Source organism: Carassius carassius, chromosome 24, assembly GCF_963082965.1.
Source record: "Carassius carassius chromosome 24, fCarCar2.1, whole genome shotgun sequence".
Classification (NCBI taxonomy): domain Eukaryota; kingdom Metazoa; phylum Chordata; class Actinopteri; order Cypriniformes; family Cyprinidae; genus Carassius; species Carassius carassius.
Genome location: NC_081778.1, coordinates 12453250 through 12477324, shown reverse-complemented (window position 1 = coordinate 12477324; position 24075 = coordinate 12453250). Strand labels below are relative to the sequence as shown.

The 24075-nt window shown below is 39.0% G+C and overlaps 1 protein-coding gene across 1 annotated transcript in view; it reads right to left on the bottom strand.

Annotated features, from left to right (window-relative positions):
* The window catches only part of LOC132102840 (beta-chimaerin-like), a 51584-nt gene that overhangs the window by 15249 nt on the left and 12260 nt on the right, over positions 1-24075 (bottom strand). Inside the window, exons 2-6 of the mRNA XM_059507521.1 lie at positions 13638-13676; positions 9358-9413; positions 9138-9169; positions 8665-8778; positions 7958-8228 (exon numbers count right to left, since the gene is read on the bottom strand). Of these exons, the coding sequence (XP_059363504.1) occupies positions 7958-8228; positions 8665-8778; positions 9138-9169; positions 9358-9413; positions 13638-13676 (512 nt within the window). The remainder of the gene's footprint in view (positions 1-7957; positions 8229-8664; positions 8779-9137; positions 9170-9357; positions 9414-13637; positions 13677-24075) is intronic.

Sequence of the window (24075 nt, the reverse complement as noted above, 5' to 3'; positions counted from 1 at the left end):
ACTGTTGTTGGATTGTTTGAAGAAGTTGCTGTTGGAGGGTGTTTTGGTACCATTCTTTATTCATGGCTGTGTTTTTGGGCAGAATTGTGAGTGAGCCCACTCCCTTGGATGAGAAGCAACCCCACACATGAATGGTGTCAGGATGCTTTACTGTTGGCATGACACAGGACTGATGGTAGCGCTCACCTTTTCTTCTCCGGACAAGCCTTTTTCCAGATGCCCCAAACAATCAGAAAGGGGCTTCATCTGAGAATATGACTTTGCCCCAGTCCTCAGCAGTCCATTCACTATACTTTCTGCAGAAGATCAATCTGTCCCTGATGTTTTTTTGGAGAGAAGTGGCTTCTTTGCTGCCCTTCTTGACACCAGGCCATCTTCCAAAAGTCTTCGCCTCACTGTGTGTGTAGATGCGCTCACACCTGCCTGCTGCCATTCCTGAGCAAGCTCTGCACTGGTGGCACTGCGATCCCGCAGCTGAATCCTCTTTAGGAGACGATCCTGGGGCTTGCTGAACTTTCTTGGACGCCCTGAAGCCTTCTTCACAAGAATTGAACCTCTTTCCTTGAAGTTCTTGATGATCCTATAAATTGTTGATTTAGGTGCAATCTTAGTAGCCACAATATCCTTGCCTGTGAAGCCATTTTTATGCAACGCAATGATGGCTGCACGCGTTTCTTTGCAGGTCACCATGGTTAACAATGGAAGAACAATGAATTTCAAGCATCACCCTCCTTTTAACATGTCAAGTCTGCCATTCTAACCCAATCAGCCTGACATAATGATCTCCAGCCTTGTGCTTGTCAACATTCTCACCTGAGTTAACAAGACGATTACTGAAATGATCTCAGCAGGTCCTTTAATGACAGCAATGAAATGCAGTGGAAAGGTTTTTTTGGGATTAAGTTCATTTTCATGGCAAAGAAGGACTATGCAATTCATCTGATCACTCTTCATAACATTCTGGAGTATATGCAAATTGCTATTATAAAAACTTAAGCAGCAACTTTTCCAATTTCCAATATTTATGTAATTCTCAAAACTTTTGGCCACGACTGTATATATAAACTATCACGACTTTTTGATCAATTTTGCGATTTTGATTTTAATCACGATTTTGACAAACACAGACATGCTTCACAGTCATAAATGCATTCAGTATAAATTTGAAACATATTTCCAAAGGAAAAACCAATGAGAGCTTTATCAAAAAGCTGTAACATGTCTCTAGAACAGACATAAGTCAAAATAATCACCAAGTAAAGATGTCAAACAAAATGTCTAGACATACGGCAAAAAAATAAATAAATAAATAAAATAAAACCCATGTCCAGGGATTTTTTTTTTTTTTTGCCATGCACTGGTCATAGTGCTCATTGTAGCGGTGCCTCAGGTGTTGAAATATAGTTATTGCCCAAGGTTCATGTGTACGCGGTTCAGAAGCAGCAGCGAGAGCGTGTTATTGTAACGTGAAAGCACATTAAAATAATGCACGAGCACGAATCTCTCTGCTCGCACGCAGATTTCCTTTGCTCTGTTACAAAACCAGATGCGCGTGCTCAGATACACGCTGCTCTTGCGCGGAGAGAGTGTGTGCACTTAAAATGTGTCTCCTCTCTCTCAACCTCTGTCTTGGGCACCCACAACTCTCTATGCTCATACGCTAGATATACATTTTTTTCGCACCTTTCTATTTCAAACCTTTTCTGTTCACATCTTTTACTGTGTGCAGTGTGAACGCTCTTATTTATTAACATGGACTCGGAAAAAATACGCATTACAGACAGAGTGTGTGTGAACCTGGAGTTAGGCATATGCCCAGTCTGTTCTGTTCTCGCGCTCCACCTAGGTGCGCTGCATTCTGATTGGTTCGGATAGCATACCGCGGGAGGTCGGGGCTGCCGAAAATCGTGCTATAAAGCGATTTAGAAATTGTGCACGCTCAAATCGTGATTTTATTACGATTTCGATTAAACGCACAAATCGTGATTTTATTACGATTACAATTAATTGCACAGCCCTAATATATATAAGAAGCACAACTGTTTCCAACATTGTTAGTTATCAGCTCACTAGAATCATATTAGAAACCATTATTTTAAATGGTAATATTTTTGGAAAAATGGAAATTTTATTTCTTCTGTATTCTGGTCAAATAAATGCAGCCTTGACAAGCAGAAGAGACTTCTTTAAAAAATATTTATAAATCTTACTGATCTCAAACTTCTGAACAGCAGTGTAGATCTATTTTATAACAATTTACATCATTAAAGGAGTCATATGATGCAATTCCTAGTTTTCCTTTCTCTTTGGAGTGTTACAAGCTCTTGGTGCATAAAGAGGATCTGTAAAGTTGCAAAGACTATAGTCTCAAATCCAAAAAAATATTATTTAAAGTTCTTAAATGTTCACGCAAAGAAAGAAGTCATAACTTTTATTCTCTCTGCTGCCATGATGTGGAGTCACTGTGTTTCATTGCGAAAGCGAAGCTACTTTGATTGGCCTTTCAAAAGAGGACACAACTAGAAATCAGTGGTTAAGATGTATTTATAACACTGTTCCAGAACCGTTCAACCCAAATATTCAGATGTGTGCCTCTGACGATGTGTTACAGAGGACGAAGATGGTTTCCTGAACCAGTAGCCTAAAATGCTTCTGGTCACAAAGGCTGTTCTATAAAGACAGTCTGGCGCTTCTGACTCACAGCCTGTAAGTACGTTTTCGTATTTAAAGAATTTGCCACTCATGATTCAAACGTGAGTTTTGAGCAGTGTAGAGTAGTGCTTGTTGTTTGTTGTTTCTCCGATCACAAATGCAGATCAATAAAAAAAAGAAAAGATCACGAAAGATTATTGGAGCTCTGATGAGTGAAAAAGAAAGAATGCTGAAGAGGAAGAAAATCAACCCGACTATGCGGGTTTTATGTTAACACGGCGCGATACGCAATGCGTCACATAAAAAGACAGTATAAGTCATTATAATCAGTAATTATGTCCCAACTGGATGCGTTACATTTGGGGTGTGTGCTAACGTAAGGAAAAAGTGCTAGAGGAGGATCTGGAACAAATGAGGAGTTTGAGAACTGAACAGACCGGGTATTTAAACACACAGGAGGTAATGAAGGAACTGGAGACAGGTGGGGAATAATCAATTAACCAAAACAATAAAAGGAAGGTGACCAAATAAGGGAACAGAAATCCATGAATGTAACAGTTCGCCCCCTCCCAGAAAGGTGCGTCCTCGCACCGCAAGAGGAATACCAGCGGAGGGAGGGTGGGGGTTCTGGAGGCGGGCGAGGAGCAGGCAAGGAGCAGGCGAAGAGGGAGCAAGGAGGATGGAACCAGGGCGGAGTGGATGGAGGGAGGAGCCAGGGAGGAGCCCGGAGCAGGAGGAGCCAGATGGTCCTCCAGAGACCAGCCAGGACGGAGATCCGCGGTGGAGTTGACGGCGGGAGGAGCCGTGGTGGCGAATGAGCGACAGACGGAGACTGCACCGGTGGGTGAGGAGCCCAAGATGGAGCAGCGCAGCCGCAGAGCCAGGGTGACGTTGAGGATCCGGAGGGCTTAGGTGGAGCAGAAGGCTCAGGCGACCAAGGCGGAGGCGGTGTCCTGGAAGACCACTGTGGAACCGGAGTGACTGAGGATGGAGGTGGAACCAGAGGGAAGGAGGAGCCTGACAGAGCCGGAGGGATGGAGTGACGAGGTGAAGCCAGAGGAATGGAGTCCCGAGGCGGCGGATGGTTGACGACTGACCAAGGTGGAGCCGGAGGGACGAGGGAGCCCGGTGGAGCAGGTGGGATGCCAGGCCACGGTGGAGACGAGGGAGCTAAGAGTCAAGGCGGAGCCGCTGGGTCGAAGGAGCGAGGACGAGTCCAGGGCTCGGAGGCTGGAGGCGGAGACAGGGCCTTAACACGCCAAGGCGGAGCTGGAGACTGGCAGTCCAGCGGCGAATCATCGCGCCCAGATGGCGCGGACTGAGGGTGAGCTGTGGGACAGACTGGCACCAGCAGCGATGACGTTGAAGAACTGGCTGGTCTAGGAGGAGGAGAGAGAGGAAGGATGGGAGGAAACACAGGAGGATCAGGGCTGGAAGGAACCAGCGGAAGTGGAGCAAGGGAACTGGCAGGTCTAGGAGGAGGTGGGAGAGGGAGGCTGGGAAAAAATTCAGGGCTGGGCGGAACCAGCGGAGACACAGAAAATTCAGGGCTGGGCGGAACCAGCGGAGACACAGAAAATTCAGGACTGGGCGGAACCAGCGGAGAAACAGAAAGTTTAGGGCTGGGTGGAACCAGTGGAGAAACAAAAAGTTCATAGCTGGTCGGAACCAGCGGAGAAACAGAAAATTCAGGGCTTGACAGAACCAGCGGAGAAACAGAAAGTTCAGGGCTGGGCGGAACCAGCGGAGAAACAGAAAATTCAGAGCTGGGCGGAACCAGCGGAGAAACAGAAAATTCATAGCTAGGCGGAACCAGCCGAAATGGAGCAGAGGAACTGACTGGAGGAGGTAGGAGTGGGAGACCGAGAGGGCATACAGGGGGATCAGGGCTGGACGGAACCAGCGGACAAACAGGGGATTCATGAATTACCTCCATAGACCAGCCCATTAGATCCAATAGTTGCTCCATATCATTTCCCGAGACCGAATACAGCTCACCCTCAGTTGCGGAAGTGTGGGCAGGGCTTTCCTCCACGCCCTCGATCTCGGCGGTGCAGATGGTCCATGAAGATCCATTTTTCTCCAGCACCCACTCTACGAAAGCGGCGAAATCCTCTCGGGGACCGTTCGCTGGTAGGCGTGCCTTACACCGCTCGCTCAGGCCGGTGTAGAAGAAGTTAGAGAGCGAGCGGTCGGGGAAGTGGGTAAGGCACGCCAGATCTAGAAAGTCCCTGGTATGGTTCTCCAGCGAACGGTCCAGTTGCTCCAGGCATAGGAGACGGACTGCTGGAATGGCCATTCCGGGAGAGGGAGGAAAATAAAAAATCAAAAGAAAGAAAAAACGCCGCTAATTAAACTGTTTTGGTCCGTGATTCTGTTACAACTGGGGTGTGTGCTAACGTAAGGAAAAAGTGCTAGAGGAGGATCTGGAACAAATGAGGAGTTTACTGGATGACGAAGGAGATTACAGACAATATACTACATTTACAATACAATCTTAGGTTAACACTCACAAATATACATATACCAATATAGCATTAACATAGACATATACAATCACAGACCAGGAAGAACTGAACAGACCGGGTATTTAAACACATAGGAGGTAATGAGGGAACTGGAGACAGGTGGGAAATAATCAATTAACCAAAACAAGAAAAGGAAGGTGACCAAATAAGGGAACAGAAATCCATGAACGTAACAGGATGCAACAAATGCCTAGTTTATAATTGGTTTTAATGTTTTTGTCTTGTCGCGCCGGCATCACAGTATGGTGGGGGGCGTAACTTTGCATCACACGCTTGAGGTATTGGGCCAATCACAAAACACTGGATAGCTGGCCAATCATCACACACCTCGCTTCTCAGAACGATGAGCTTTTTGAAACAATAATGTACAGTATGTGGAAAATGTTTTTTTTACCTTAAAGCCATGAAAGTGAAAGTGATGTGACATACAGGAATTCGTGTCTGCATTTAACCCATCCAAAGGGCACACACACACACACACCATGAACACACACCCAGAGCAGTGGGCAGCCATTTATGCTGCGTGTTCAGGGAGCTGTTGGGGGTTCAGTGCCTTGATCAAGGGCACCTCAGTTGTGGTATTGAAGGTGGAGAGCGTGCTGTACATTCACTCCCCCCACCTACAATTCCTGCCAGCCAGAGACTGGAACTCACAACCTTTGGATTACGAGTCCAAATCTCTAACCATTAGGCCACAACTTCCCTAAACTGCATAAACACATTTTATGACACCAAATACAAAAAATAATGTTCTTTTTAGCAACGTCATATGACCCCTTTAAAACACAAAAGTAGATTATAAAGTTGATTGTTGATAGAGTTGTTAACTATAACAAAACCTAAAACTATTCAAAATTGTTTGTCATACTTAAAAAAATATATAATTAAATAAATAATGAAACAGCTGAAGTACTAAAATAACTAAAACTAAAATTAAAAAAAGAAACAGAAACACAACAAAATTGCTAAAACGTAAACTAAAATGTAAACTATACAAATATTATAATATTAATAAATACTACAATAGTAAATAAATAATACTAAAATAACTCTGATAAAGATGTTTATATAGTGTTGATTCTAGTAAGTGTCCAAGAAATGCAGCCACACTGTAGCAAAGCACCAATATATTACAGCCAATATTAAAATTATAACTGCACAGATATTATCATAAATCATAGCATTACAGTCTGAGAATACCGAAATGGCAGATTCACTGAGTTTGTGAATTTTAGTTTTGTCATTTTATCTTCATTGTGCCAGATGTCAAATGTTTTCTGGATTAGGCTGCGGGAAATGTTCCAGAACATTATGTGTGCTGTGAGACCAGATTAAAGAATATGAAAATTTAGGATTTCAGGTGATTTATTTGTATTTCTAAAGGCACAAAAAAACAGAATGAATATCAATATTCAGAATAAACATACAATCAAAATGTTATGTTGATGATATTTTTACGTTGTAAATTTTACGGCTTTTAAAGTCGTATTGTTTGTAGCAGGATTGACTCAGAAAAAAGGTTGGTTTTAATTGGTGTTCTTTCTACAATAAACTTGCATCACAGTGTGTGAGACATAAGAGAAAGAAAATCTGGTAAAGTGGGCTGAAAAAATATACTGGACTGAAAAAAAAACAGATCTTTTGAAGTATATTTACAAATCCATATTCACAGTTTGTTGAGACTGCCCCCTAGTGGACACTGAACAAACCCTTAAGATGAAAAAAGTGTTCATTTGGAATTAATTTATATTCATTCAAATCGTTAGTCATCGCATTAAACATTCTCTGTCTGGTGTCTGCAACAAAAACAAATATGCCCTATGTAAACAAGATTCTGGGTGATAAACAAACTACACTTCCTTTGACTAACTCACAAATGTTTGATGATCGCTTATGTTTATTATCGCTTATGAGCCATTTCACCTCGAGAGTGAGGCAGCAGAATTCATAAAGAGGTAACGGTGGACCTGACAGATTTGATAAAACTCTCCCGTCAGTGAACCAGACAGTGCATCTGATAGATGACAGAGGAGACAACACATTCATGGCATTATCTTTTATCAAAGATGCACATCTTGATGCTGAAACACTCTCACACTCTTCTAATCTAACAAAAAAGCACACAAAGAAATCTTTCTTTTATGTGAATAATATATAAGTAAATAATAATAAATAAATAAATAAACCTACATGAATGGACGAGTTGCTTGTGTTTACTATTAGCAATAAAACCTCAATAACATTTACAGTATGGGCACATAATGATGCAGTGCCGATGGCTATGTCTTGGTTTCACTGTGCAAAGAGACAGAAATGTCATAGCATTTAAGATGAACTCTCGCACTGAATTCTGCTTGTATATCATAAACCCAAATACCGATATGGCTCAAATAAAGGAACTAAAACAGAATTTACAGCATTACTGTTAGTTAGTGCTGAAAGGAGCAATAACATCATAAAAAAAACTACCAAATGTATCCCAAGTTTCCCAATTAGCCTACAATATATACAACAAAAATGAAACAAAGGTCATAAAACGTAGCCCTGTGGGACTCCACAAAAAAACTAAACATTTTTATGACTTATTTCAACAAAAACTGTCACAAATTGTTTTATCACCATTATTTAGCATAAGTGACCATGGCTTAATTAGAATGTCTATTGATTATGCAGTATATCTTTAAGTCAGTGATCATACATCGCTGACACTGTAGGCTGTAACCTTTAGTAACAGGTTAAGAACATTATAATCTATATATGAAGAGGTATCACCTCACCTTTTCATCCTGCTTGAAAGTAACTTTTTTGGCCTCAGAGCGGGTCCGGTTGAGTCTGTGAGTGATTTTGTCCCTCAGGAAAGAGGTGTAGCCCAGATGCTGGTAGATGGGGTTTGTGGTCATCTTGGCGATGTATTCTGCTGCCTTTGTCTCAATATAGAGAGTAATAAGGCCATCTGTAACCAGATCATGAACTGACTCAAAATGTTTCTCTCCCACAAAGTGCCTTCCATCATAGAAGAGTCTGTAGTTCAAAGTCTGACCACCAAATCTGAGAAACAGACAAGCAGTATTGCATATTATATTACTATGTAATATTTACATTGTAAAAAATTATAATATAAAATGTATATATAATATAATATTGTTTTAAGGAAATTAAGACTTTTTGTATGTATTGAATTGATCTAAAGTGACAGTAAAATATGTTTAAATTGTTACAAAAGACTCCTATTTCAAATAATCGTTGTTCTTTTGAACATTCAATTCATACAGAATTCTATTCATAATGGTTTTATATTCATATAAACGCAGTCTTGGTGAGCATAAACTTTGTTACCCCAAACTTTAGAACAGTAATAATATAAAGAATTGTAAAAATATAAAGTAAAATATAAAGTAACAAATATAAAGAAACAGATAGATGGACAGATGAATGGATGCATGAACAAAAATAGAAAAGCAGAAGAAGAATAGATGGCGTGTACCTCAAAGCAAGTGTATATGTTCCTGGTTGTCTCTGACTCTCTCTGATGAGGTAAGCACCTTCTGTCCCAGCAAGCAGTTCATCTGCACGCTCTCTGGAAATCAGACCATGGAACCTGTACACAGACACCGTCATTTTCATACACACACACACAGACTTTCTCTCATGCTTATATATTCATATACACACACACACACACACACACACACACACATTTTTACTCTACTGACACAACATGAATCACTCTTTTGCTCTCTCCCTCATGCTATTTCATATTTGCACCCTCACGCACATCACAACACAAAATCAATATGCAACACCCCTCATTAGAGTCTTAAATAATAAAGTCACTAAATTTGGCACACATTCTTGAAGAAAGGGGGTAAAAAATAAAAAGCTGGATACCAAAAGTAATATGAGGAATAGTGATGCTGCTTTGCTTCCAAAACACCACCAATAAAGTTAAACACTTACTCTCTTCCATAGTATTTGGGTCTGCTTTCCATCTGCAAGTCACAGAGAAGAAGGTAAGAGAGAGAAGAGATAGTTTTCAACACAAATCACTCAAGAATTTGTGAACATGGAGACTGTCTAAACAATTGCTCCAGTGTTTAGTAAAAGCTATGCAGACTGAATCATTATGAGTCATGTTTGATAAACCTTGGGAGTTTTTACACACATTTTCTGTACTTACCTCCTGAGGACATGTGATCCTCTTTGGTCTTGGTGCTTCCTGCTGTAGCTGGTACACTAATGAAAAAAAAAGTATATATATATATATATATATATATATATATATATATATATGTGTGTGTGTGTGTGTGTGTGTGTGTGTGTGTGTTTTTGTTTGTTTGTATGTTTTTTGTTTTTTTTTACCTCTAATCTCTATCTTGCTGTGGTAGGATAGGATACTGTATATATAGAGCATGTCAAAACAGCATTCTCTGTTAGACATTAATCCATAAGGACTGAGCTTGAGGACACACACCTACTCTCACTGCTGTCAGACTAAGCTACAACGCATTATAAAAGTGGATCGGGTAATATTGGTAAAGCTATTGAAAAATGAACACTCTGCAAGAGGCAAACAGATAAATCAACACCAACAGCTGGTCAGTATGGGAATGGCGTACATGAAGGGCCAGTCTTCAGCTCAAGGGGGTTTAAGTTCAGATGTTCTGATTGTGCCTGTTTGATTGAAAATGTAGCACAGAGAATGGAGGTTAATACCAGGAATTCCTCAGGTTATCCTCTCCTAAATAATCAGATTGAACAGGCAAGGTCAATTTGCGGTCAGTTAAAAACAACATTCATTTATACCTGAACAGCTGAGTTAAGGCTGCTCTGTGCCTGCTAAAAATTCAGTGTAAAAGCACAATGCTGCATAAAAGCTAGACTAAATTATGCCAGTTCAGACTTATTTCTGCCCCTAGTAACTAAGTATACAGTTGTTATTCAGATTCAGATTCAAAAATACTTTTCAATTTTTGTTATTATTGGGGTGCAGAGAAGTACAGTAAAAAAATAAAAATAAAATAAAAATAAATAATTATATATATATTATATATATATTTTTTTTTTCATGGTGATACCACTGTCCTGGTATCATAATGAAGAAAAAAGCCTCATTACAAAAATAAAATAATTTTAAAAAGAACAATCTGTTGTTATTATTATTTCTTTAGGAAAAAAATATATTTTAACAAAACTGCTTATTATCTTTTTTTCCACCAAAGCAAAGTCATATGGTGCAACCACAGGTGGGTAGAGTACCCAAAAACTGTACTCAAGTAAAAGTAAAAGTACTTCTAGAAATATTTACTCAAGTAAAAGTACTAGTCTTGAATAGTTACTTGAGTAAGAGTAAAAGAGTATCGGATAAAAAATCTACTCAAGTAGTTAGTTACTAGTTACTTTGGGTCATATATACTTAGCCTATTTTTATTTAGATATATAGATAAAATGTATGTAATGTATGTGTGTGTGTATAAATGTATATATTTCATCAGCCTTTACTCCAATTTATGTAATTTATTATAAAACCCTGTCTGTTTACTTAAGTAACAGATATAGGTGTCATGCCATAACATATTTTTAATACGACTGACTTTATATTAAATGTGAATTTAACATTGAAAGTTAATGTGATATAAATATTGCTACTAATCTTTCAATGTTCAGAAAGAGAGCAAATAACATTTACATTATTAAAGATCATTTTCACTGACAGTCTAGATTTCAATCACTCTCAGAAACTCCCAATAAAATCACTGAAACTGTTAACACTGTGAAATCAATATCTTAATTAAAGATTCGTACAAACATCTGCACTTTGTTGTTTCTGACGAGAGAATTCGCCAGAAAGAGGTATTCAGTCAGTGAGCGAGTGAAGGAAGCACCGGCATTTTAGCGATGACTCATCAGAACACCTCTGATTGGCCAATGCTTTAATAAGCTCAAAAGAATCTTGTGTGATTGGTTATAATGCGCAGTGCTGTAAAAACACATCTATCTCTGGCTCAGCGCCAGCCAGCGATCACAGATCTGAATTTAGCAGCTGATGATATGACTTGCTGAACGTACTAGCACAGGTGTGATTGTATTAAAATTAATAAAATCTTAATCGGCTATTTTTTGTCTTTTGGAAGCTGCATTCAACTTGACTCCCCTCTGTTATAAGCCACACACGTACAACAAACTAATGTCACAGTGGTATAGTGTACTGTAATCGAATGTAATGTAGCCCAAGTTATTACCTGTTAAACAGTAGACAGCACACGCGGTGTTCATCTAATAAGGATCTCCATCGCAAGCAAATAATAGCCTTTGCAGATTTGCTTTCAATTCAGTGCAGTTCCATATCCACGTTTTCAACGCTATTTCTGTTCTTAAACGTTACAACTCTGACTCTGAGTGAACCACTTCAGACGCTCAGCGTGCGCGGCAGGGAACTGAACGACTCATTCAAACTGATTCATGAACCAATTCACTCGTTTGCCAATTGGTTTGATCAAGCCTTTGAACAGAATTGACTCAAAAGAATGAATCATTCGCGAATGGGCATCGTTCATTGTCTTATCCCTACGATAAGTCCCTATGGGTGGTGTTGGCGCAGTGGATAAGACACATGCCTTTGGTGTGAGAGACCTGGGTTCGAATCCACTGTGAGACACCAATGTGTCCCTGAGCAAGACACCTAACCCCTAGTTGCTCCAAAGGCGTACGACCTCTGACATATGTTGCAATTGTAAGTCGCTTTGGATAAAAGCGTCAGCTAAATGAATAAATGTAAATGTAAATGTCCAGAGAAAAGTAGACGGCGCATTTGGAATAAACTGAAGCATTTATAACATTTATTGCAATAAGATAAAGTAACGAGAGGAGCGTCGCCCACAGTAACGAAGTAAAAGTACAGATTTTTCCCAAAAAATTTACTCAAGTAAGAGTATAAAATACCCATCTTTAAATATACTCCGAAAAGTATTTGTTACCCCAAAATATTACTCAAGTAAATGTAACGAAGTAAATGTAGCTCGTTACTACCCACCTCTGGGTGCAACAAATGCAGGAACAAAAGCCATAAAATCTAAAATGACATCATTAGAGAGGCTCCCTGCAGACCAGATGTCTCTTTATCAGATAATTAGATTTTTTATGACAAGGCAAGATTAGTTCAGGTTGTTAATGTCGTGTTGGATGATTCCCCTAAAACAAAATGATATTAATTAATAATTTATGATACTTTTTAAAATATATATATTTTTAAATTTACTATATAACTTTTACATTAAAAAAATATATTTTTAAATGTATGATGATTTTGTGCATTCAAGGTTTAAGGAAAATCTTTAAAGAAAATCAAGAAAATCTTGAATTTATGCTAAAGGGATAGTTCACCCAAAAATTAAAATAACCCTATGATCTACTCACCCTCAAGCCAACCTATGTGTATATAACTTTCTTTATTCAGACGAATACAATTGGAGTTATATAAAAAATAATGTCCTGGCTCTTCCAAGCTTTATAAAAGTTAGGTATGGGGTTCAAGATTTAGAAGCAAAATAAAGTGCATCCATCCATCATTAAAAGTGCTCCACAAGGCTCCGGAGAGTAATAAAGGCCTTCTTTAAGAAAATTATCCATATTTAAAACTTGGATGCACTTTATTTTGCTCCAACATCTCGATGACCACTCATGGCCATTATAAAGCTTAAAAGTGCCAGGACATATTTTAAATATAACTCTGACTGTATTCGTCAGAATAAAGAAATACAAATACACTTAGGAGGGTGTGTAAATCTGTCCACTTAAACTTTTTTAATGAAGCATTTTACCCAAATTGTATTGCTGATAAGATTTGTATTTACAAAATTTATTAAAGTAGACAAAAGTATATTATGGAAGCATATTGACTAGAGGACTTTGCAGTATATTATCAATCGCAACTGATTATTTCTGAAATAGATAATGGCATTTAGATTATTGTGATGAGAGCAGCACTAGTGAAATGATCAATGTCTGCTCAAAAACAGCAGCAGATGTGCAGGGATCCTTCAGCTCGACATGGACATGAACTCCTCTTGATGACTTCATTAAAAGCTGCTCATTATGGAGAGCAGTAATAGGTGGCCTCAGTCCGAGCACAGATAGAGTCTGGAAACACTACTCATATTTTTCCTCCCAGGGAGCAGGAAGGCATCTGACAGCGATGCCTAGTTATTGTCAGAAAAGCTCAGAACAAGCAGTGGGTTCTGGAAAAAAGTCCACCAGAATGACAAGGACGGGGCCTGCTCTAAAAATACTGCACAGTGGGAGTGAATGAGAGGGAAAATGAGTTGAATCGTGGGATGTTTGCATTGTAGTCGTTATTGCAGTTCTTTAATTGAACCTATTCTGCCAGTATAGTGTGAAGTCATTCATATGATGTCAATCAGTGCATGTATAATGTTGAAAAAAATACATTAAAACACTTACAGTAGGATTTCCATATCGGTGGCTGATAATCTTCAGGATCTACAAAAAAAGAAAATATAATAAAACCATGTTAGGATGTCTTCTGTTCTCTGCTACAAACGTGTTAAAATAATCATCTCTTGTCAGTGTGTTCTTACTTAACACCGTCCATGATATTTACCATCAGGTTAGAGAGTGGCTTTGATCTAAGGTTATTATATTGTTTCATAAATGTTAAGTAGTTCTGTAAGCTGTGATGCATAATGCGCATGTCTGACAACATAATACTTCCTCTACAATCTCCTCACAGGTGTACATGTTTTAACACTTCTTTCATTCAGTTCCCCTGCTCAAGGGCAACAAATATACAAATGTGCTTGCATAACACACTTGTACAACTAAAATACACAAACAGACCCTTTTATCCAGAAGCAGCAGATATTTTTCAAATTGAAAACATGTGGGCTGCCAATCGATTATACATTTTAATCAAATTAATTACATTATGTGCACAAAAATTAATCAAATTTGCTGAGAAAAGCTCACACATGAAAGAAATTATTGTGGCAGGCAACATCATTGAACAGACATTATAAAAATGGATGTAGAAGCCAATAAAACCATACATTTTGCTTCCTCTTACATTCTGTTGTGCTGCATGTAGTTCATTTTGAACTTGGACAGATAAAAGAGAGCAATACTGTGTTTCCTAATTTCACATATTAAATTAATAGTTTTCTAAAAAATGAACATTTGCTGACAATCCATTCAAGAAGTAGATGAGTTTGTTGCTGCACTAAAACACATTTAGAGATTTACAAATGACATCACCTGCTCACCAATGGCTCCTCTGCAGTGAATGGGTGCCGTCAGAATAAACAGCTGATAAAAACACAGCAATCCACACTTGGGCTGCACGATGTGTCGTTTAAGCATCGATATCGCGATGTACGAACCCACGATAGTCACATCGCAGGATGTGCGATGTAGGCTGTCGTAGTTGATCCGTTATTCATTAACTGTGCGGGCCAGCTGCTCCCCGGCCCTTGACGAATGTGATTCGCGGATTAATTGCACAGCTTAACCATCATAGAGTGAAAGTTTATCATTTGCATGTGTTTTTAAGTCCTGTCAGTTTAACAGGGCAGAGAGAGAGAGCGCACGTGAGAGAGAGACAGAGAGCGAGAGAGAGAGAGAGAGAGAGAGAGAGAGAGCAAGAGAGAGAGAGAGAGAGAGAGAGAGAGAGAGAGAAAGAGAGAGAGAGAGAAAGAGAGAGAGAGAGAGAGAGCCCCGGCCACACGCTCACCGTCTTCAAAATATGAATCCATAATCTATAATAAGAGTTCCTCCAGTGATAAAGTCCATCCCCTCTTGTCTTCTCACATCAAAATCCACCCACATATTTGTTTAGGACTGTTCTCTCTCGAAAATGGTGCTTGATCTGTGCATTTCTCTCCTAATTCAGATGATGTTAAATTTTTACTTTTGACAATTACATTTTTACAGTTTCAAACTTCTTAATGATGGATTTGTTTCTTACAAACACTCAGCATTTCACTTCACGTTACTTGATGGACTGGAGTTGTATTATTAACGATTGTGATGTTTTGCATTCTACTGTTTGATGTTAGTACATAGTAGTTAAGGCCACTTAATATAAAGTGGGACTAAAAATTGGTTGTATCTAACTTCAAATAACATTATGGTAAATAATCTCTAATAGGGTGATATAAATGAATTATTAAACAGCATTTCAAGTAAGCAAGTAATTTCTCTAAGGAACGCAAGTCAGAGCCTGACAGGATTCAGTATGGCTGTTGAACACAGACAGCCTGGATATGGAGGTTTAATTTTCATACATTATGCATACTAATGAGAACACCAGCCCTGTACTCCCAGAGAAAAACCCGCTGTCTAAAAGATTTTATTTGAATGCAAATATCTGAATTGTGAAAAAGTGTTTTAAAGGTTGAACAACTTTTAACTTGACACAGTGTCTTAAAATCAGCACTCGTGACAAGAGATGCTTAAAAAAAAAAAAACTTAGGTGTGATACAACAGCCAAATGACCATGACGAAAATGTACATGGACCAACAAAAATAACACATACTGGATAGATGGGGACTGTCCCTCGTGAAAAAGTGTCTCAAAACATAAATATTTATTTTATATTTATTAAATGAAAGGCCATGTAGAAATAATAATCTAAAAATGACTAACACACAAAAAATACTAGTGTGTTACACATCACATCATTACATTTAGAGTTAATATTTCAATATACTAAATTGTTTCTTCATAAATTACAAAAGCCCAATTAAAATATATATTTAAATACATGAGTTTTAATAGAAATTACATTAATATATATTTTAGTTTACCATAAATGCTTGACAGTAGATTTAGCAGTACACTTAAAGGTGTCATGACCCACAATTTGCACTTTTCCACGAGAATCAATGTATGTTATGATTGCCTAACGATTATACACTGGCCGGGAAGCCGATATTTAAAAGTGAAGCGTTTGTTTACCTCAGGGTTTGTAAAATAGCCCGTGTGCACGCGCACTCAAATACGAGATTTTGATTTCTTCCCCGTCTTGACGTCAAGACAGGGCAGGATATACCATATATGGACACCGCAGCAGGAAGCTCGCCCTTCCCCTCTCCCCCTCATATTCAGTCGAGAAAGACGCTGGAACTAGTGCACACGTGAGTTGCTCTGTGGTTGACTGCCAGAATCAACATGTAAATGTGTTTTCTCTACCAAGAACGGACCTACCTATCAGAGACCAGTGGATTAAATTCATTTTTAATGACGCGGTTCCTTCAACCCTTCCCATTGGCTTATCGTTATGTGTCTGTGCTAAACATTGTACGCCGAAATCCTTCTCAAATTTGGGGCAATATCAGGCGAAGTTGGCATCGAAGCTCGGGAAAAGCGCCATTCCAACAAAATTGCCTGCAATTGAAACGGTAAGACTGTGTTTTTATTGCTCTACCTGTGTGTAACAAACAGCATCTAACTGCTAATGCGGCTATTGTATGCTATTGCGTCTGTCACTAGACAAATAAACGAAAGACTGGAGGTGAAGTAATTATTTATGTTCCCTGTAAACTGACTGCAAAAACGGACTTTTGACTGCATTATAATGATTTCTTAATTCAGAATATGATCAAGATTGCGTAGGTTGATGTGTTTGGGGAATTTGCCAGTTAATAGTAACATTTAAAGCCCCTTAAGTGAACGAAATGACTCGAAAAAAGATTTGTTCATTTTGATGAACGCGTTTGAACAAGAGAGTCTGGTGTTGCCAGATTGGGTGTTTTTTCCGCTACATATTAAGGCCGGTTTACGGTGTGTTTTAGGTGTGTTTTCGCCTAGAAGGCTTTATAGAAATCTGGCATCCTACTGAACGAAGTTAAACTGAGAGAGAGCGTGGCGTTCACAGACACCAGAATGAACGACTTCACAGTAACGTTCATCAGGCAGTAATGCGGTACGTCCAGTTCAGTCCAAAACATGAACGAGTTCATGAATTATCGTTCAATGAACGCTTCCAGGCACAACACTGGCAGGAGTATTAGCTTCGAGGTATGGGGAATGGCTGCTAACGTACTTTGCAAAAAACAAATGACTGAAATCATCATGAATTCGGTTATTGTTTATTTGTTGCCTAACGCTTATATATGAGGCGCCGTCTAGTTTGTGTGTGTGTGCTGTGCTCGTCTTATATTTGTGTGTGTAATTATGTGTGTGTAATTATGAAATGACATTATAAAAATGCACTTAAGTCTTACTTACTGTAAGTTAGGGCTGCACGATAATAAGTAAGCTCAAAACACTGAATAACCTTTAGTGCTTTTCTAAAGTATTAAGCCTCAAATGTCAAATATACATCAGATTGGTTTCTTCTTTAAATTATAAAAAAGTAAAAATATGACTGGTATTATAATGTTATACTAAAACTAAAACAACCCTTAAGATGACATGTAGAAAGAAAAAAACATATCTTAAGCGTACAGAATAACATAAGTGGACTTTTATTTATTATTTGCCGCTTTAAACGATTATTTGCTATTTTGAACGATTATGTAATTGTGGCATCCATAATTGTAATCCCGATTCGAAATTCGATTAATTGTGCAGCCCTCCTATAAGTACTGTAGGTAAAAAATTAATTGAAATTTCAATTAAAAGCATTTAATTGCAATTGCGGTGTCTGAAAACATGATATTCAGTTTGCACTTAAGTGAATTCTTTTAAAGTATATTATTGCCATAACAAGTATGTAAGCTAAATTGCACTTTTTCAGTAGACTTCTGTTCAGTGATATGCAAATAAAACCAACAATATTTTTAATTCAAAGTTGCATTTTGCAATGTCAATTTGATGATTTACTTCTTTACTTGTCAATTAAATTATCTATAATTTTTTCAGCAAATGTTGATATGATTAACTGCACATAGATATCAAGCATATCAAACATTTTTACATTTCTCTCAGTGCTCCCACAGTCTAGCTAGCCTGGTTCTACCAGACTCTCGTACATTTCATTTGTAAGTAGTGGAGTACTGAAGGGAAATGAAATTGAGCGGAAGTACGTAGGAGGGCGAAGCCAGGCTACAGTCTAGCCAGGCAGGCTTCAGGAGAATCAATATTAGTATGTAAAGTAGGCCTGACAGTAACTACACAAAACCCAAAGACAAAGACACTCATTTCACAATACAGTTTACTAGCATGTGTGAGAAATAAACCAGATTGTGGTGAATCAGCATTTCTTCATGCAAAAAAAAGTACCTGAAGCTCTGATCATTCATGGTTAGATAACACAAAAAAAACTCCACACAGTATCGTAAGCAATGACACACTCAGAATAGCATTATACAGTCATGGAAAGTGTGTGAAAGTTCAGAATGAGTAAATGTGTGATCTTGTGCAAAGGCAGACGTCGATCGAATAAGAAAGATAGAATGGAAAGTAGTAGCTGTTGTCTTGTTTTAGCAAAACAGTGTCTTTGAATGCATAAATCAACATGTTTCCTTCTCTTCCCTGAATACGTGCTGTCTTATTTCAAGCACTGTCTCTTTTACGGTCAGCACTTTACCACGGCCAGTCAGCATTTCCTCCCTGCCTACACACTCACAAGCAAACACAAGCTCAAAGTCCAAAACCACAAAACACACAGCGAGCCAAACCCGCTACAACCAAACATACAACAACTGTTAAACACCATGGGCTCCCTCTATACGTCTTGTCAAAATTGTAAAAAAAAAGAAATTGTTGAATATGTTTATAAATCCACAGGTGAAAAGGACACATAAAACTGAGCTGCCAAGCTAAGATACCCCTAATGCCTTAACTTGGAAAAAAGGCAATCGCTATGCTGGGCCAAAATGAAAGGATTGCATGGTTTGAGGCTTTGGCATGTGCTTGCAAGGAGAACATTTAGTAAGAACATCAAGTGATTTAGTCCTGTTTCTTTCTGGAAGATGATGATATGGTGAGGTTTAAATGTTGGATGAGGTATGGATTTGTGTTTTTCTGGTCTCAATCCTTTGTAATTCATGGAGCGGAGAGAAGCAAAACATTAACCATGCAGGCAGCAGTGCAGGACTAAATATGGAGGAAAAATATGAAGGATTTAAATGAAAATATCTAAAGGGATAGTTCACAAAAATTCTGTCACCAACTGTGCCTAAAGTGATTCCAGAAGACATTCTGAGAAGATCCAGAAGATATTTTAAAGTACGGCTGCACTGTTTGAGTAAATTCTATTTGTGATTCTTCTGATTTAAAAAAGTATACGTATATATATATATATATATATATATAACTGTACAGTGATAAAATTGCAATACAAATAAATATGGCTGTTAAGTTTTCTTTTTTAAACCAAACCACAACCAAAGCTTCTCTTTTGTTGACAACAGCCAGTTTATGTGAGCTTCTCATTATAAGTTTGGGAAGATTTCTTGTTCCTAAATGCATGTCAACTCAGAGCACATTCATTCACAGTTCATGTGGAGCATCTTTAAGTGTGAACTGTGTGTCCATAATCCATAATAACACTTCCTCCAGTGAAAAAGTCCATCCCCTGTTGTCCTCTCACATTAAAATCCACCAACACATTTGTTTTGACGGCTGTTTTGAACTGTGCATATTTCTCACCTGATTCAGATTAGATGAACTTTTCATTAACTTTTATGAATAGACAACTGTATTTTAGTCAAAAACAAAGACTTGAAGTACTTGTTTATTGTTATGTTTTTATCAGCTGCACACAGATGATTAATAATTCACTGCCGAGGTCCCACTGGTGAGCATGTGATATATTGCCTCTAATGAGGAAACAAATTCATCTACATCTTGGACGGCCTGAGAGTGAGCATATTTTCAGCAAACTTAGTTTTTGGATGAACTATTCCTTTAATTAGCACAGTGTCCACTTCACAGCATTAAAGTGAGATGGATTAGCTATTAATCTGTGTTTATGTGAGCGCATGTTTGGATTAAAATGAAGCTATATTGTCTGTTGGAGCTCAGGGGTGCTGGCGTGCCGCAAACAATACAAAAAATAAATTGTTCTTCAGTGGCTCATTTGGAAAATGAGATTTCTTTTTTGGTGATCTGCCAGGTGCTTTCTTTCCACTATCGCTGCATCTAACAGAGAAGCTGGAGAACACTGACTGAGGAAACCTCAGGGTCAGGAGGTGCACCCCTCCTATTCAACAAAACACTCCTGGCTACTTGCAGTATGTCAATTAACAGTAAACAATTCTTCGAAAAGCCTGAATAGGAAGAATATTGCAGTCAATGCTATCAGAATGGAGAAAGTTGTGCTTTGTGAAAACTATGAAAGGATGTGACCGAAAGATACTGTACAATATCAAACTATAATGCATCATTCTTGATTAGAAAGCAGAGTTGCTGCCGTCCTCAGGAGAAAAGGCTTTTAATAAAGCAAATGTCCTGCCTAAATGCTCCAGGCAATCTGTGAGGAATGTTTGCCAGACTAAATGAATCTGATTAAAATGTGCCAAGGACAAATTGTTGGAGATGCTTTAAAAGCTCTTATCATATTCAACTTCTCCCACAGTTCTACAGCACAGGCATCCATTTGAAGTAATATTTTACAGACTGGTTAATGTTAAATGTCATTTGCTGTTGATTTCAGGCTGGTGCAGGAAAGATTTGGTTGCTTCGAAGATTCTGAGAGCAGTAAAGCTGCTTTGACATGGAGAGTTGGACGACTATCTACAGCTCACACACACCCTCACAGCTCCCACTTTCTTGGGCAGACTCTTATCTCTCACACAAATTAAAGCTCAGCGGATGAGAAGGAGCAGGATTCCTCAGGGCAAAACACACAGAGAAATGCAGTATGTACTTCAAATGAACACCCCGTCTGAAATATCTGCATGCAGAGGAACACGGCCTTAATAAAACCTCATGACTAAATATAAAGTTCTGTCTAATCCCAACACCCTCACATGCACACACACATTTTAACATTGTTGTGACTTCTGTTATTTTTATACTGATTTCTAATGCTTACCGCTGAACACTTGGCTAGTCCTGACAATGTGTGCTTTCAGGTTTACTGTCCTTGTGAGTAGCGTTTCCTTGTCAACAGCAGCAACATTTAAAAACAATGTTTGCTTCATGTGAATGTTTATTGAATGTAAGGCAATTAAAAGATATGGTGGCAAGAAACATCTTTTTATCGAATTGCCCTTGCTGCTAATCGATTCACAACATTATTTATGATTGTTTCTTTTTAGTGATTCAAAAACATAGGCTGAATTTGGAACAGGATGCTACAAAATTATGCTGTTTTAAGTTCAGCAAAACAGCATGACCAGTGTGATTCATAAACAAATGACTCTTTTGATGAATCCATAAAAAAGACTGGTTTGAATCAGTCTGAATCCTTCACTCGTCTGAATCATTTTACTAAACTACAGGATATCATTATTTATTTCATTTATATAAATAATTGATTTCAGTTATTATTTATTTGGGGCTATATAAATAAAGTTTTGTGCCAGTATCAAGACAGACTGCTTGTCCACATATGAATACGGTAAACGTACTCACAAAAGTTTTTTTATTGTTGTAATAAACTAACAAATTTATTACAGAAATTGCTTGTATCACCATTTTGTTTATTCAAGAAAGGCTGTCAATTTGTGCTTTGTTGCTGATTTCAGAATAGAGGTGCGATCATATTTACCATTATTGTCTTTTCAATGCCTGAGAATTTCACGTGATTATGAAAGATTTCCCCATACTGATTTCACATCAGGTTTAATTTGTCATGCAAATTCGCCTTCTGTTTTAGCTGTGCTTTATACATTTTCTATTGTCAAATAGTGTTGCAATGGACCTTTTCTAAGACAAATGTGGCCTTTTTTACTGTAGCTTTCACTGATATGCCTGAAGGTGACAACAAGTGACTATGAGTCATTAAAAAATCTGCTCAAATGATTCATTCAATGACACTGATTTATTCAGGAACAAAGACACAGAAGGGTTCTGCTTTGGCATATATTGGCTAGTATGCAACAATAAATAAATTAGCTGTTAATAGCTGTCAATACTGTTGTGTCGAGTGAAGTGTAGATGTGTAAAAACTCAAGAAGAATTATAAAGAAAGCACTGCCTGTAGAGACATTTGGTACCAACAATGTCGGCAAAACCGCATCCACACGCACAGCAGTCTGTTTCAGTCAACACACATATGAGAATATCCAATACACACACATTTAGTGTTGATCGAGTGTTTTCGGGGACATGTTCCAGTTCCTGTGGGGAGGCCATCTGTACAGTATGCTGCTCTGGAAGAGCCTGTGTATATTATATAGACTCTACGTCTCTCTGAGGCACAGAAAGCAAAGCCACACATCTCTTCCACTTCACACAATGAGCCTAAAGAGTGTGGGGATATTCTGGAAGACAGGAACAGTGCTGGCAAGAAATGCGGAGAATTTTGTGACTATGTGCGAGTGCGAGACGAGGCATCATAGGCAGCAATTGTGAGGGAAGGCATGATGAAGTTTGTTTATCCTGTAACACTGCATGCAAGTGAGGGTGGGTTTGGGTATTTTCCTGTAAAGCAGTATGCCTTTGTTTAATTGTGTGTGTGTGTGTGTGTGTGTGTGTGTGTGTACAGTATGTGTGTGTACACATACTGTACAAGCACATGGACTTTTGGAAGCTCCTCACTTCTTATTGGTAAAGGAAACACGTAGCCAGAACTTTGACTATCAGTATGTAATGCCTGGTATACAATGCATTTTACTATAGCCCAAAAACTGCCCACTTATGAAGGAAGACATTTAACTTTTAACATTAACGTTTAACAGACTGTCAACAGTTTGTTGTGTTTTTACATTCAGCAGAGTGCTTTCTGCAGACCAAAACCAGGAAACAATTTAGCATTTTAGCACTTTTAGTTTCATGAATGGGCTTGTAGTTCCCTTTCAGTTGGTCACTCTCGATGTCACGTCGGTGACAGTATACATGTGAGTAGGCAGCCGGTGCAGTGCATAATCAGCTTTTCCCTCCTGAGCCTGTAAGTACTCGTCTGGTCTGACCGGCGGTGCTTATGCGGCCTGTGGAGAAGCTGCCTCCACCCTACATGCCATGGCATTACTGCAGATCCACCAGGCCCAGGCACTGAAGGACCTGCATGAGGTGGTCACGATCTGGAGGTTCTGAAAGAACTCAGAACCGCTACAGACCTCGCAATCTGAGTGAAGAGGGTCACAACGAGTTCTCTGGGTCGTGGGATATCCACGCTTGTGGTCCAGGAGCGCCATCTGCAGTTGAGAGCTTTGGCCAGCAGTTCTTTGGTGAACAGAACCAGACTGAGGCAATCCAATGCATCCTGCCCCGGCAGGCAGCTGCTGCCTCCACCCATCCGCCGGCTGCAGCACCTCAGCCTTCTCTCAAGCCTCACTCAAGCAAGTGGTGCCATGGAGCTATGCCATGCTCACTCAGGTTGCGAGCTCACTCTACAAGAAGTGTTGCATACTTCTGGGCGCTGACTTGCTGGCAGATATATCAAGAGCTGCGTGTTTGGCAACCCCCAACACATTCGCTATATTTTATAGCCTCCTGTGTTCTCACCTCAAATGGGTAGAGGCACTGAGATGCCCCAGTTTAGTGTTGGCTTACCTAAAATTGCTCCAGAGTGTCCGTACTGTAGGCCCTGTCGAGCTCCTCCATCACCTTGGCAGCCAGACATGGCAGAATGTCCGGCACCAGTTCATATATGTAAGTGCTTCCGAAACCTCCTCCAGGAAGGATGGGGCTTTCGCAATGTTCCTGTTCCAAGTGATACAGGTACGTTTTCCCAGTGTTAGTGCTACGACGACAAAAGTGGTAGGGATTCCCAATTTGTCGGTTACCAATGTGACGTCGAAAGTGACCAATTGAAAGGGAATGTCTTGG